At 40.6% G+C, this 14,419-nt stretch overlaps 1 protein-coding gene across 1 annotated transcript in view; it reads left to right on the forward strand.

Moving 5' to 3' along the window:
* The window catches only part of drp2 (dystrophin related protein 2), a gene marked incomplete at its 3' end in the record, with an annotated part of 68,641 nt that overhangs the window by 30,804 nt on the left and 23,418 nt on the right, over positions 1-14,419 (forward strand). The window contains exons 7-12 of the mRNA XM_079228619.1: positions 1,686-1,832; positions 5,915-5,993; positions 7,728-7,788; positions 9,757-9,818; positions 10,339-10,413; positions 12,263-12,464. Coding sequence (XP_079084745.1) covers positions 1,686-1,832; positions 5,915-5,993; positions 7,728-7,788; positions 9,757-9,818; positions 10,339-10,413; positions 12,263-12,464 — 626 coding nt within the window. The remainder of the gene's footprint in view (positions 1-1,685; positions 1,833-5,914; positions 5,994-7,727; positions 7,789-9,756; positions 9,819-10,338; positions 10,414-12,262; positions 12,465-14,419) is intronic.

The raw sequence follows: 14,419 nt of genomic DNA on the forward strand, positions 1-14,419 counted from the left end.
AACCCTGCCGCATCACATACAAGCTCTCTCTTTCTCCTTATCTCTCTCATGCACGTACGCGTGTACACAGAGACACATTATCATGAATCCCAGATATAAGTTGCTTTAACCTGCGGAGCAACTTAATTGTCTCTTTTGAGATAGTCAGGAAAAAATATTGGGACACATTGTAAACAAACATCAAAACACTGACATCCAGATATTTTTTTTATCACAAAAAAACAGCAGTGAAATGTTACGAATGAATAACTGAGGGATGTGTATCAGGCTGCGTTGCTTTAAAAGGTTTGTTTTGGTTGCCTGTGTACACATCCCTGGTAGAGTAGCTGTGATCTGACAGATGATGACAAGGACGTGGCACTTCAAACTGACACGGTGAGATAGCAATCCCCCAGTTGAATAGATGTTGTTAGACAAATGGCAGGTCATTGGTTCAGTCATTATGCTGCATGTCATTTTGTGGCGCTATTCATTAGAAGTTTGGGCCCATCACAATACTTATGTTACTGTCACAGGCAGCACATGTTCAGCTTGGTGTTTAGGGCAGGCTTGTCAATTGGCCTCATCTCACTCACATTTACACACAAACAGAGACAAACGCACACACATGGATGCGGGCAAATGGGACATAAATACACACTACGGCTTATTTTCCATAGTTGGATCTATACAATGTCAGAAAATAGTACATTTTGCCTGTCACAGCCTCCCAAAATCCCAAGGTGACATTTTTCCAATCAACAATCCAAAACCAAAAGAGGTTTTCTGTCACTATCACATGCAACTGAGAAAAGCAGCAAATCCTCACATTCAAGAAGATGGAGCCATCCTAAAATGTTTTTTGGGCTTTTTTGGCTCGAATAAAATGAATCAATTTTCAAAATAGTTGCAGATTAACAAAATGAGCTATTTCAGCCCAAGATCATAGAACACGCTGACACATGGTAACAGTGATGCATTTTGTTTATACTTGTGCTACTTGTTGCCTCTTCCTTCCACATTGTCCCTGCTGGTCTCTAGACACACTGAGCACATTCACAGATATCAGGGATCGATGTCCTGCCATTAAAATAGTCAATTTTATATCTACAGTGTGAATCTTCCACAGAGTTACAAATTGTTCAATATGCATTATACATTTGGGTATTTGGGTTGGAACATTATTTTAATGTGTTTACATGAATTCACATTCTGTCATTCAAATTACACTCTTAGGAGGAAATGCAATGAAGTAATCCCCCAACAACATGTAACTTCAGGCTGTCTAATGGAGTGTGCTGGAGTTCATGCCAAACAGCTCTCTAGTGTGGAATGCCCTACAGTACCTTTCACTCCACATCTTGTATGTGTGTAATGCCATAAAACAATCAGTCCTTAAAACTGTATACATTTTATATGATAAGTCTACGATGGACAGAGTCTGGTGCTATTCTAATAACATTATGCATTTATTTCTGCTGATATATTGCTGCAAAATATTTCCCCCAGACAGAACAGAGCTGACAGCAAAAACTGATATGATTTCAATTGATTTTTTTCATTTATTTCATTTGGGTGAAGTTAGTTCAGACTGATGTTTGCAGATCTTTGAATATAAAATGTTTAATATTTCTGCTGTTTCCTCTTTGCCATCCCCCTCTCTCTACCCGCTTCTGCTTGTCTCGCTCTCTCTAACGCTCCTGCAGTTATTTAAAGAGGAGCTAACCCAAGTGAAGGAGGGCATGAAGCACATCAATGATCTGGCCCACCAGCTGGCTATTGCTGATGTCCATTTGTCGATGGAGAACGCCCGCGCCCTGGAGCATCTCAACAGCAGATGGAAAGTGCTTCAGGTAGATTTCACTGCTGGGTCTGTGTTGTCTATTTGACATTGTCAGCAGCATCTTTTCTAGCAGCCAAATTCAAGGGAGACATTCGGGAGTGATTCCATGTATTATGGTGATCCGAGTGCAAGTTAAGGGTTTTTGTGAGGATCCAATAATGCCCAGGCCTCGTACTGCTTTACAGCATGTCTTTTATGTCTTTTTGAGCTTGTGAAGGACAACAGTGTGATTTAGGGATGGATAACAAGCCATGTGTGAGATGAAAAAAGTATCTTTAAAGAAAGGCTGTTCAGCTCACATTTTCAAGCTGATAGATGAATGCCAGTTACTCTCTCAGATCTTGGAAACCACTGAACTAATATGCAAGTGAAACATTAACAATTGTCCAGTTAGGCAAGTATTACCTATCTAAATCTAGATTATACCTCCATGTCAAGGGGCTCCATGGTGGCCTGTGGGTTGATGCTCTGACCATAAACTGCAACATCCAGGTTCAAGTCCGGAGGGAAACCTTTGTCTCATGTTGTTCCCATCACTCATTCCTCTCATTTCCTGGTATCTCCTTACTGTCAGCTATTGAATAAAAACAGATATGCCCCTCAAAAACACAAGCATGCAAGATGTACCTGTACCTCCCTCTGTTTGGATCATCTTTTGATTGCAGACTGTACAGTAGTAAGCATATTTTGGGGTATTTTTGCTCATATTAGATAAAAGACGATTGAGGATTACATGAAACAAAAGATCCCTGGCTCCGAGCCACCATTCAGTTCATTTCAAATCAATCACTTCCTTGACTCTTTCTTATGTTGTGTAACCGATAAGGGTGAAAATAAATTGAGAAGAAATAATGAATTGAAAATTAATCAAATTTCTTATAACACCCATGTTTGCAAAATGGTCAGTTAATAAATATATCAAGTGTTACACTAAATAAAGTAATGTATGTAGTAAAAGGGCTGAAACATGTTAAACCAAACGTGCTGTTAAGGCAAGACATGCATCAGCATGGGGGACAAATCCATCCACATCAAATTCGAATAGCCTAAACACACCAGTCTCATTAGAGGTGTTTTTCAGCAGCAGCTCAACTTTTTTAGTACAACTATTGATCAGTTTAAATGTCAACTTGTAGAGTTGCTGTATAGATCACATCTTTGGTATTTTTATTCATCACAAATAAATATACATATATAACTATATTAACTTACATTTATATGCAGTTGCTTGAAGCGGGCAATTTTTAAATGAAATCAAGGCTCTCAAAGCCTTTTAAAAATGTTAAGGATAAAGTGCCTTGAATTCATTGAATTGGACTTGCCTTCCCCTCGATGCTTAGCTGAACGTATGGATGCATTATCCAGTGAGCATTACCTCCATCAGCAACATCTGTAGTGCTCCTACAAGCACAACAACATCCACTCAAGTGAGAATCCCCTGTTTCCACTAGCCTTCATGACACCTTCTCCGCAGCCTGCTGTTCATGGCTTCATCATTATGTTTTAATTGCCACTCCTCCTGTCTGTCTCTCTCTGCTGTCTGAACAAGATGATATTATCGTCCCTGCAACAATTCCTAGGAAATCATTTCCACTTTGCACACTCACTGCTCACTGATTGTCTGCGACTTTCGTGTTATATGGTCCTGAAATAGCCCAGAGGGAAACAGTTCAAGAGGAGAACCGAGCATAGAATAGCTGTGGGTTTGATTTGTTAGCCCGTGTTTTCTCAGCTCTTTGTGCGGCAAATAGAGTCTGTTTGCAGCAACTAATCAAAGCTGGCCAGAGTCACATACCACAAAATCGTGGCTCAGATTGGAATATTGTATGCAGCAGTTAATTGTTACTAGTTTTGCTAAAGAGGACAAATGCGGGTCAGTTCACCCTTTGGTCATATCAGAAATATCTCAATATCTTTGGAAGGAGTAGTGTTAAAGTTTGTACAGGCATTCATGGTCCCCAGATGACGCATCTTAATGACTCTGTTGATGACAGAGCAGCTAGCATGGCTGTAGCCTCTCACACTGTATCCCAAAGCAACACTGCATAATGATTCTAAGCAGGTTGTTATATATATACATACCAATATATACATACATGCTATATATAACTATTATTATGGATAGTATGGATTTGCGACTCAGTTTGACTTGTTAAAAGCTTGTATAAAGTCCTGCTACAGTGTTTATTTCTAGTTGTGGTGATCTGTTTGGTCAAATGGGTATCCTAATATGCATCAAGTTCAAGTCCTCTTTGCTTGAGTGAGGTACTTCATATCCTACCGTTGCAGCGATACTGACTGATAGGCAAGCTTTTTTTATAGCTTTTTTTTATAGCTTTTTTTTATAGCTTTTTTGAGCTTGCATATAAATAGGAACATCTGTCTGTCTTATTTTTGTCCGTATCAGTAGCATATCTTCTTTCTGTTTCAATTAAAGCTTCGGAAAGATTTTCTTTTTCAAGGGTCAAGATGCATAGTGAAGTTTAAACAATCAGTAAAAGCACTCAGATAGGCATTACATTCCAATGCCACACTTTCTGGAGCCTGAATTGTCACGGAGACATCCTCTACAAATTGTCTCCACGGTCTCATGTATTTTAGGAGAGGATCGTTGGGAATGAGCTACAGAGAAAGAACATCAATTTGGACTTAACTTTCTCCTCATTATTGTCCGTTTGCGTTGGAGGTAAAAAGAGTCTTCATGAAAATGATCTTTTACAGCACAATTTCTGCTCAATCTTTGATGCACTGCGCTGCAGTCGGCAGTGTGTCCTCTGGTCTTTGATTCAAGAAGTAAGCCTCTCATCATCTCCCTGATGATCAACACTGTTAAAAAGGCTTTCAGAGTCCGTAGTCACCCGCAGATATTCATCTCCCAGATCTTGATTGTTCTCTGAGTTCCCGTGATAGTAGAGCCCAAGAGGCATATGATGAGGCAGGTGTTGCAAATTATTTTGAGAGAAAAAAAAGAGCTGCCATGTTTGCACCCCGGTCGATCTGCTATCTCTACTTTTCCACATTAATTAATTTCAACGCAATAAGAAGCACTGACCTGCTATCTTTCTCAGTGGAAGAAAGCAGATTGAAGGAACCTTTTTCTTTGTCCCCCTCTCTCTCTGTGTCCTATTTTTCTCTTAATTAAAATGATAAATCCCAGTAACATCCTGTGCCCTGTTGATTTTGGCTGCTCTGCGAAAATGTATTTCCAAATGTGATTTGCTTATATTTGTCGATCATGTATAATTCAGTCATTTGTCTTCCTTATGGCAACCCAAATTGCCTGTACAACAAATAGATTGTACAACAGCACAAAGTTGGCAGTGACATCTCCACGGCACATTGGCAATGCTCTATATTAGACCCAACCATTATGAATCACACTCCAGATTATATTGTTATATTTTCTGTTGAGGGAGCAATGACGTGTGATGTGTACACAGAGAAATGCCAATTTATCTAACTTTACGCATTAGGACTCATTGCCTGTGCTTCTATAAAGGCCCGTCACAGTTTCTCTCTTCTCTTTATCTGTCTCTCTACCTCACGGCGAGTGGATTTACCTCCCATTGTCTCAAACATCCAGCTGACAACGATTCATGTGCCAAATCCAATACACTTCAAATAAACCAGGATTAGGGAGGCTAAATCCCATTTGGTGGGAAAAATACAGCAACTGATATGAAATGCTTTTACAAACGTAATTGTGTCTCTCTCAGTCTACGTGGTTATTGATGCAACACATGTGAGGCTTTGAAATCCCCCAACCCTCTCCTTTTCTCTCTTCATTTCATCACCTTTTCCTCTTTTCCACACTGCATTGCAAAGCAGGTACCATTGTCCTCATTTCAACAAAATATATTACTTGATAATCTCTCTCTTCATTTCCTACCTGCGGCTCTTCAAAGGCTTTCAAAGTCCAAGAGGGCCAACAGAGGGAAAATACCTAATTTATAGTCCATAGTTAACTAATGGAGGAGAAACAGGTGGTCTGTGTGCGTTTTTTTCTTTCTTTGGGGGATTTGTTGCACAGACAGCATGATTCCCTTTGATTTAACTCTCTCTCTCTGTGTGTGTGTGTGTGTTTGTCCTCAGGCTTCCATAGAGGAGCGGTTGAAGCAGCTTCAGGATGCACATAGAGACTTTGGCCCTGGATCGCAGCACTTCCTTTCCAGTAAGAGTCCTCTACTGCTATTTGAAGTTAGTACCTGCACCAATCTGTGCCAAGACACTGTCTCAGAGGGTAGGGGGATGACAAGGTTAGGTGTGTTACATTTTTGTTACGATGAAGCTATAAAACACGGCGTGGGTTTGCGTGTGTATTTGGGTTTATAAGTGGAGCTGACTTTGCATGTCTATCTTCATCAGTTCCAGCACACCGTTGCGATAAACATCCCCAGCGATGCTCATCAGATGCGCTGTAATTTGAGCAGAGATACATATTTGTGAATTCTGTCTTTTCCTTTACCGGCTGCTCCTCAAAGGCTACAGAGATGCAGCAGGAAGGATACAAATATGATTTTATTTGTATTTTTGTACCTAATTTAAACTGATTTGTGTTGAAGGGCTCCCTGTGCGAGTGTGTCTGAAGCAGTGTGTGCTTGTGTGCTTCCAATGTCCTCACCAAACCTCATCCACCTTTACTGCTGTCATGCTGGCTCAGATATGCCACACTGGGGCTTATATAGCACTGCCAGCTCAGCCCACTGCGCCTTGTAGGAGCGTCTGTGTCTGTGTGGCTTATTTATGCATCAACATGCATTCATTTCATTATGTCGTTTGAAATAGGACATATGGAATAGTGATTATGGCACTTATTTTATATAGACAGATGGATGTGCTGTAGTGGAATGTAACTGTCTAAAATGTCCATTTTACATTACTTTACTGAGGAACATATTTCACCACTACACATTTATCTGGCAGCTATGCAAATTAATATTTTAACATTTAAAATGGGTTAAGTTTATAAAAAAACATATAGTTAAAGGTAATATTAGTGGCTTTTAACCTTTTTATTTTATTTTGTGACCCCTAACTAAACAGTGTCTGCATGTGTCATGTTTCAGATGTTTATGTTTATGAGGACAAAAAAAGAGTCAAGAAGAGTAATACAAATTTATGTTGCATAACTTTCTTTTTCTTCTTTACAAACCATAAATCATTTCATGACCGCCACATTTAAATTGTGACCCTTTAGAGGGGCCCGACCTCTAACTCTAACTGGACTAAGCTACCGAACTGAATTATAAAGTAGTTTAAACTAACTCCACCTCGACCACCTGCAGCAGTAAAATGCAACTTTTGCTTTGATGCGTCAGTCTAACGCTATAATGTACAATACTATATCAGTCCAGACGGATATGTTTCAGCACAAGGAATACTTCTTATATTTTATGTACATTTTGATGATAATTCTTTTGTAGCGTGTTGAATGCAGGACTTTGACTTTTCATGGAGAATATTTTTACATTGTAGTATTGGTGATTTTACCTTTTTTTTAATCTGAATACGTCCTCCGCCTTTGCATTCGTGAGTCTACTTCAGTCTTTGTGCGTGCACGTGTTTTTTTTTACAGAGCAGCAACATGTCGAGAGACACGGATGGACAATGCCTGGTGTGTGTATGTGTGCATGTCTGCCTCTGTATCAGTGTGCCTTTTGCTTCTGTCCTCTTTGATCCTCTGCTGGACTCCCTGTGGCTCAGTTTGGAGGCTGGTTTAAACGCTACCGTTACCCCGTCTCACCGACTTCTCTGCCTCCCGTGTTGTATTCGGCCGTGCCAAACAAACCAACACTGTGGAAACCCGACACAATAGACATGTCTCTGTGGTTTTACAGTTTTAAAAATGCACAATGGCTTTTTATTCGTGACATGCCAGTTCTGAAATTGATTTTGGTTTGCACAGGTTCAGTGCAGATACCCTGGGAGCGTGCCATTTCCCCAAACAAAGTGCCCTACTACATCAAGTAAGTGCAACTTCAGGGTCAGCTTCTGCATTGTGTGGAATGTATGTACTTTGGCTGGATTCAGTTTGGGATGTTTTGTATTTTTTATGATAATGAAGACGACCATTGTACTGTGTTTCTGTGGAGCACATTGGTTACATTTTTCTCCTCGAAGGTTAAGTTTGGCTCAGAGTTATTTTGTTTCCAGTGCACGTCAAACTTTACTGAAAGAGGCTGTTTGTAGCGTTATGCAATGCTACTTCTGTAATTGGCTGTTTTTTTTTTTTTTTACACTTGTCACTTTCACATAACACTTCATTCCGTGCACTTTATTTTAACTTTAATTTATATATTCTGTAGATCCAATTGTAAATAGTCATGCTCCCAGTTTATTGCACTCTGTTTTATGTGTATTGTTAAATGTTATGCACCTCCCTCCAGGACAAATTCCTTGTATCTGAAAACATACATGGCAATAAATGGTAATGATTCTGATTCTGACCGCACACAGTTCAGAACGGCTTGTTCAAATGGTGCAATCTGTCACATAAACAAGTTTATGAAACATTAAGGAGTGCCAGCCTTATAGCCGGATTTGCCATTTGTTTTTATTTCCTTATTCCGTTTTACATTTTGTTCATGTGAGCTGTTTTCTTTTTGGAGAGGGGGTTGTTGCAACAGCAAACCAGTAGTGACTGACGTATCAGTTTAATTGACATAACTTTTAATCCACACAGAAACTGGGGTAGCAGTTGCTTGGAGCAGTTAACTTAATATGTGGTATGTTGATCATAGAAATGTGATTATATAAGAGTTGTTGCCCATTTCACTATGTGTATTGATGATTTCTCGTCTTCAAACCTCTGATTGCCTTCGCTACTTTCCATGCAGGAAAACAGTGAGCAAAGCACCTGACAGAGTATTTGAATCGCTGAACATATCAGAGATAGGCAGCAATTCACATCTCTAACTGCAAAATACAGCTCAACTGTGATCACTTCTTGCTTCACGTTTTGAAGATCTTTACATTGCCCAAATATTTGTACAGAGCTACTCCTCGCAACCAGATACATACTAAATGTTTCAGGAACTCTATTGAGCTACTCTGAACCCTATTTGCTTGAGCAATTCTCTGTTTATATTTATTTACCTCATCATTATTATTTCACCCTTAGAGTGCTGCTGGTTTTATCAATTAACTGTGTGTTTGAGTAGGTGTGTGTTTATGGCGTGGGTAGGGTATCTTTGTGTGTGCAAGTTTGTAACTGTGCACAGTTTGTTTCTCAACAGAAGTAGTATTTATTTTTGCTTAATCATGTGCTACAGAACCTTGTGGGTCTTGATTTAGTCCAGTCAATTCTTTATGGGCTATATTACTGTACCAATGGGGGTGGGAATAGTATCTGAGTAGCACTACATCGGCTACCAATCAATTAGCTCTTGTGCAGGTAAAAGGATGAGTGCTGCCCTAAAAGGCCCCTGGGTGCTGGCATACTTTCTGCTTTGGGGTTTCTCATTTATTTTGCTGCGCTTGTCCTTTTTTATTTGATCTTTTTTTTCTGAATGTGCCCATAGAGCTAGTAGTGGAATCTGAAGGTGCTGTAAATGTATATTTGTAATATGTGTGTGGGTTGGGATTTTGTGTAGTATCACTGAGTGAAGCCTTTTAAGTCACTGGCAGTATATCTCCAGCAGAGCAGCAGTGGCATGCAACTCTGATGCCTGAACCTGAATCATGTTTGACATATGTCTGCACTTTACAGGTCTGAAATCTCTTCTAAACAATGGTCGCCGCATCCTGCCCTCTCATTTTTCTCTTTCTCTCTCACTGGCCTCTGATCTAATTTCTCTGACATTCTGCCTCACCTGCCTGTCTCTGCTTCCCTCGGCTCATTTCTACTCCATTTTTTCCTTGATCCTTTCGGCCTGACAATGTGCACGTCCATTTTTGCCTGCTTCACAAATTCTTATGCCCTTTGTTTCCACCAGCCATCAGGCCCAGACAACGTGCTGGGACCATCCAAAGATGACAGAACTGTACCAAGCACTGGGTGAGTTAGGAGACAATTAAAGCACCCTTAGAGCGCTCATTGGACCAGGACCCCCGCTGGGCTGCAGCAGCACGGCACCACTGGGCTCCTGCTTTGAAGGCCCTGTCACACGGCTAATTAAGGGCCCTGTATTTCAAACACCTTAGGGACTACATCTCACTGTCTTTAACCTACGAGGCCCAATTTGCTAGCCCTGTGATTGCTTTTTGCTCAGGCTTTAATTAATTGTGATTAAACAACATCATTTGTCTTACTTTTAATCTGATGTGACACAGAGAGCTTTCAAGGGAGATAGGCATGCTGTCACATACACATGCTCAGCTAGACAAATGCATGTGCACTACACATACAGTACAACATATACGCCACTAATGACTTCTGCAATGGACTGATAACAGGAAGAGAGATAATTATGTCTAATTTCTCGATGGCAGGGTGGTGCAGGATGTGTTTGTTTTCCCCCATCTTTTAATTTACTCTAATCTTTTTCCATCTCTCTCTCTCTCTCTCCCTCCATTAGCGGATCTGAACAACATCAAGTTCTCAGCATACAGAACAGCCATGAAGCTGCGGCGAGTTCAAAAGGCTCTGAGATGTATGTACAGTATTTCATCGATGGTATTTCATGCCTGCAGTTCTGAGATGGCTGGTTAAGTGATGCACTGTTATCGTGCACCATCAATAATCCTCGATGACAAGCTCTCTCCCGGAATAAGATAGAACGATTAGCGGTGGCACAATTTTTGTATTGAGTTGTCGAAGGAATCATCGCTCCTCTCTACACTACTTGAAAATGTAATTGAAAATATTCTCTCCATTGCCATTGACTTTCAATGCAGAAAGCAAAAGTATTGATAAACTCAAGAGCCACTAGAAACCGCTCAACCGCTGGATTCCTTCCTCATTTTCATTTCAGCCTGGATTTTTGGTGTGCTAGATAATTAGAACTATTAATTGGACCATTTGATTTACAAAAGAGAAGGCAATTAGCTTTTGCTAAATGGTTAAGGCTTGAAAGTGTGCCCCATCAGGGGTCTGCGTGCAGCACAAAATGTGTGACCGTGTGGACTGAAGGCATAGTAGGCCCGACTGTGCATGCTCCAGTTTCTTTCCACAGCCTGTGTATGCACCTCTTGCTGGTTTGCCAAGAAGAATAAGAAGATAACAAAGAGGATGCTTGTTTTGAAGAGGTGTTGTGCGAGGAGATCCCCCCCTTACCCACATTTAAATAAATTGTCTTTGAGGAATACAAAAAACAGCCAAATTGTGTTGAACCCCATAGCAAACAACGTTATCGTTATTAGAACTGGAATAGAGGGTAGATCGGGAAATGCATAAATAAGCGTGGAAGGCCAGACCGATGCAGACCCTCAAAATTGCCTTCGGGGCATTAGTGTGTCACAAGACCCTCTCACTTGCTGCCCATTTTTCTAACTATAATGATTCTGCCAATGCTTTGCTTCACAATGATTTTTTGTTTATCTATGCCTCACATTCTGTGCTCAAACCTGGCCTTTCTTTCTCCTTCTTTTTGCTCTCACAACACCTTAATCTTCACCATCTTCCATCACCTGCACTGTTCTAACACCTACTGACTCCAGATGAGCCCATATTTGCCACCGCAAGAGGCCAAATATTTTCCCTTTTCCTTCCTCATTTTACCGCTTTTTCCATCTCCACCTACTCTTGCAACCTTCCTCCAACACTCTCTAAGTCCCGAGTTGCTGAAATGAAAACGCAGCATGCTTAGACCACTGTGAAAAACCTCTTTCATTGACTCTCCCTTGTTCTTTCTCTTTCCCGCTCTCTTATCTCACCCTACTAGTTGATATCGTGACAGAATTTAATTGCCAAGCTGCCTTGATAACAGAGCTCTCACTCTTTCTCTCGACACACTTTGTGAATGATTGAGCAGTGCTGCATAAGAGCCCATAAAAAATACATTTTTCGGTGATTCCCTCACAACCCTAAGAATACTCGTGATATCTCCTCTCTCTCTTCTACCTCATTACCGTGCTATTCAATTATACCTGGCATCCACGGACACCCTTTTAGCTCCACTCCTAGGGATGGGCCATCAAATTAGTTTAAAAGAGCAAAATCAAATTTGTGTCACTACTCTCGAAACATCTGGTTGGGCTTAAGTGGGCGAAGAGGGTGAATAAGCACTGCACTATCGCCTGTGCTCTTATTTGCTGAGGTGAGGATGAGGATGCTGCTCTGTGTTTGTTTGTGTGTTCAAAAGTGAACGCCCAATACATATGAAAGCCTGTGTACATGCTCTCAAACTGATCAGTTTTCTTTATTTCAAACCATATAAGAATATCACAAGTATGTCACATCAAAAAGAAACGGCACATAAACATATTCCTAATGAAATTGTTGCAATTCAAATACTTTACAGCCTGTTCTAAACTAATATTATGTATCAATGTGTGTTTTAGTGGATTTAGTGGCTCTGAGCAGCCTCGTGGAGGTGTTTCGGGAGCAGGAGCTGCAGCAGGGGGAGCACGTGATGGACGTGGTGGATATGATCCACGGCCTGACGGCTCTGTACGAGAAGCTGGAGGAGGAGAGGTCCGTCCTCGCCAACATTCCACTTTGCGTCGACATGTGTCTCAACTGGTTGCTTAACGTCTATGACAGGTGAGTGAGCTGGGGTGAGATGCTTCCGGGTATTTATTCTAATCTACTTGTGCTGAAAGTTGCAATGAGTATTTCTTTTTAACAAAAAAGCTTTTATATTGTATTGGCTATTTATAGTCTCTACACATCAAGCAGACACATTAAAACATGATGCCTTTGGAGACTAATACTTATCTACCTTTTAGCTTTTATTTTGTCTCCACTAATTCCTGAGAAAAGTGTCTCGACCTCCAGTGATGACTTTCCTTTGGTGTTTTGGCTCACCACTGATTTATACTGAATAGATGGCGTTGAACATACAGTTTATGTATCAATTTAAATGTAAAATAATGAGATAAAAGTTCATTTTTAAGCCATCTTCCAATATGAATATGCTACGTATCACTGACCTGGAGTACCCCTGAGCCAGTCTGTTTCCAGGTCCTGGGTGTAAACATGTTTTATAAAGCCTATTGTAGATGCAAAGTGACTGGGACTGAAGACTACAAGTTTTGAAGTTAAAAAAAGGGATGTGGAGTAAGAAATAAGTGATCTTACTAGACCTCCGTAGGCCGCTCCTCTTCTCCACTTGAGGCTATCAAGGCTACATTAGCGACTACTTGCATAATGCACCAGCATCTCCAACTGAAGTGGCCTCCTTTAAATGACACACTCATCTCTGTCATGTAATGCTCTTAACGTTTGGAAATATAGCGCCGGTTCAGATGAGTTTAATTGAGCTCACCTGGACTGTTTTTGTTATTGTACATGCAGTTGACATCTGGACAGCTACCTTTCCTCCAATGGATTTATATTTCTGTATTCATTGTCTGATTTAATACTTAACGAGCATGCAACTTTCCGGGATGGCTTTTTTAAGGCAAGAATTGTTCGTTTCAGTTAATCCATGACAGTGATATATAGTACTGAATGATGGTCTTGTTATCATGTCTTGAAATGCTGCAGAGCCGGCATTGTAATGCCTGTGGTTGCAAAGGGACCCTTTCACATTACACAAGGCCATTTGAGTCGATGGTAGTATCACATAATGGAGCTTTAGGTAAATACACACCACATACACATACAGACAGACTCACTATTTGGAAGCTTATGCCAATAAAAATTGTATAAAAACTATATTTAACTATTCCTCACAGTCCGTTTGCAGATTGATGTAAGTGGTTTAATAGCTTGTTGTACAGACATCTATAAAGAGCCACAGTGCGGTTAAAGCTCCAGTAACAATGTCCAGGCAGAGGGCCAATCATGCCTTCTGCGACACAGCAGAAACAAATCCCCTTTAAAACCAACTTCCACCCCGTCTTTGGTCCTGATTGACCGTTCTCCAAAGAGAAAGCACCGAGCACAGAGGCAGAGTTACAGGAATAACCCCACCATTGCTGTAAATTCTGTCGGTAGCTCTTAACTACTCGCTAATGAGAGACAATCAGAGAGTTTACCCTCTGCATAAATTTCAGTAATTGCTTTTTTTTTTTTTTTTTACATAGCGCTGTGAATCTGAATGAGATGTGCGTATGTTTGTGTGTCCTTTTATATTTGTGTGTTGCCATCTCAGTATATTATAGTGAGCAGAGGCGTGTCACACGAGCAGTGCGTGTAGGAGTGACATGTTCCCCATAAGGATCAGCACTAGAGTGCTTATTAATGATAGCATGCGACACAAAGCAGACAGCATGTGAAAGGTGTTGCTCTCGAGCTGCTCTCAACCAACTCCAGCTCTGACTCTAACAGGAAAAAAACAAACAGTGCCCCAAACATCCCAGCTCTTAAAATGTAACGCTCTCTTTGATTCAATTTTATACTTCATTGATCTGCCGTTCTCTGATGAATGTGATGTTCTTGATTTCTCACTTAACGATTCAAATGTTAATTCAATAAGCCGGAGGTATCTGTCAGTAAAATCTTCCAGGCTGTTTTGGCACTGGAGCTGTGAAATGTCAATGGTGACAGTGTGT

This window comes from Taurulus bubalis (assembly GCF_910589615.1).
Source record: "Taurulus bubalis genome assembly, chromosome: 13".
Taxonomy (NCBI): domain Eukaryota; kingdom Metazoa; phylum Chordata; class Actinopteri; order Perciformes; family Cottidae; genus Taurulus; species Taurulus bubalis.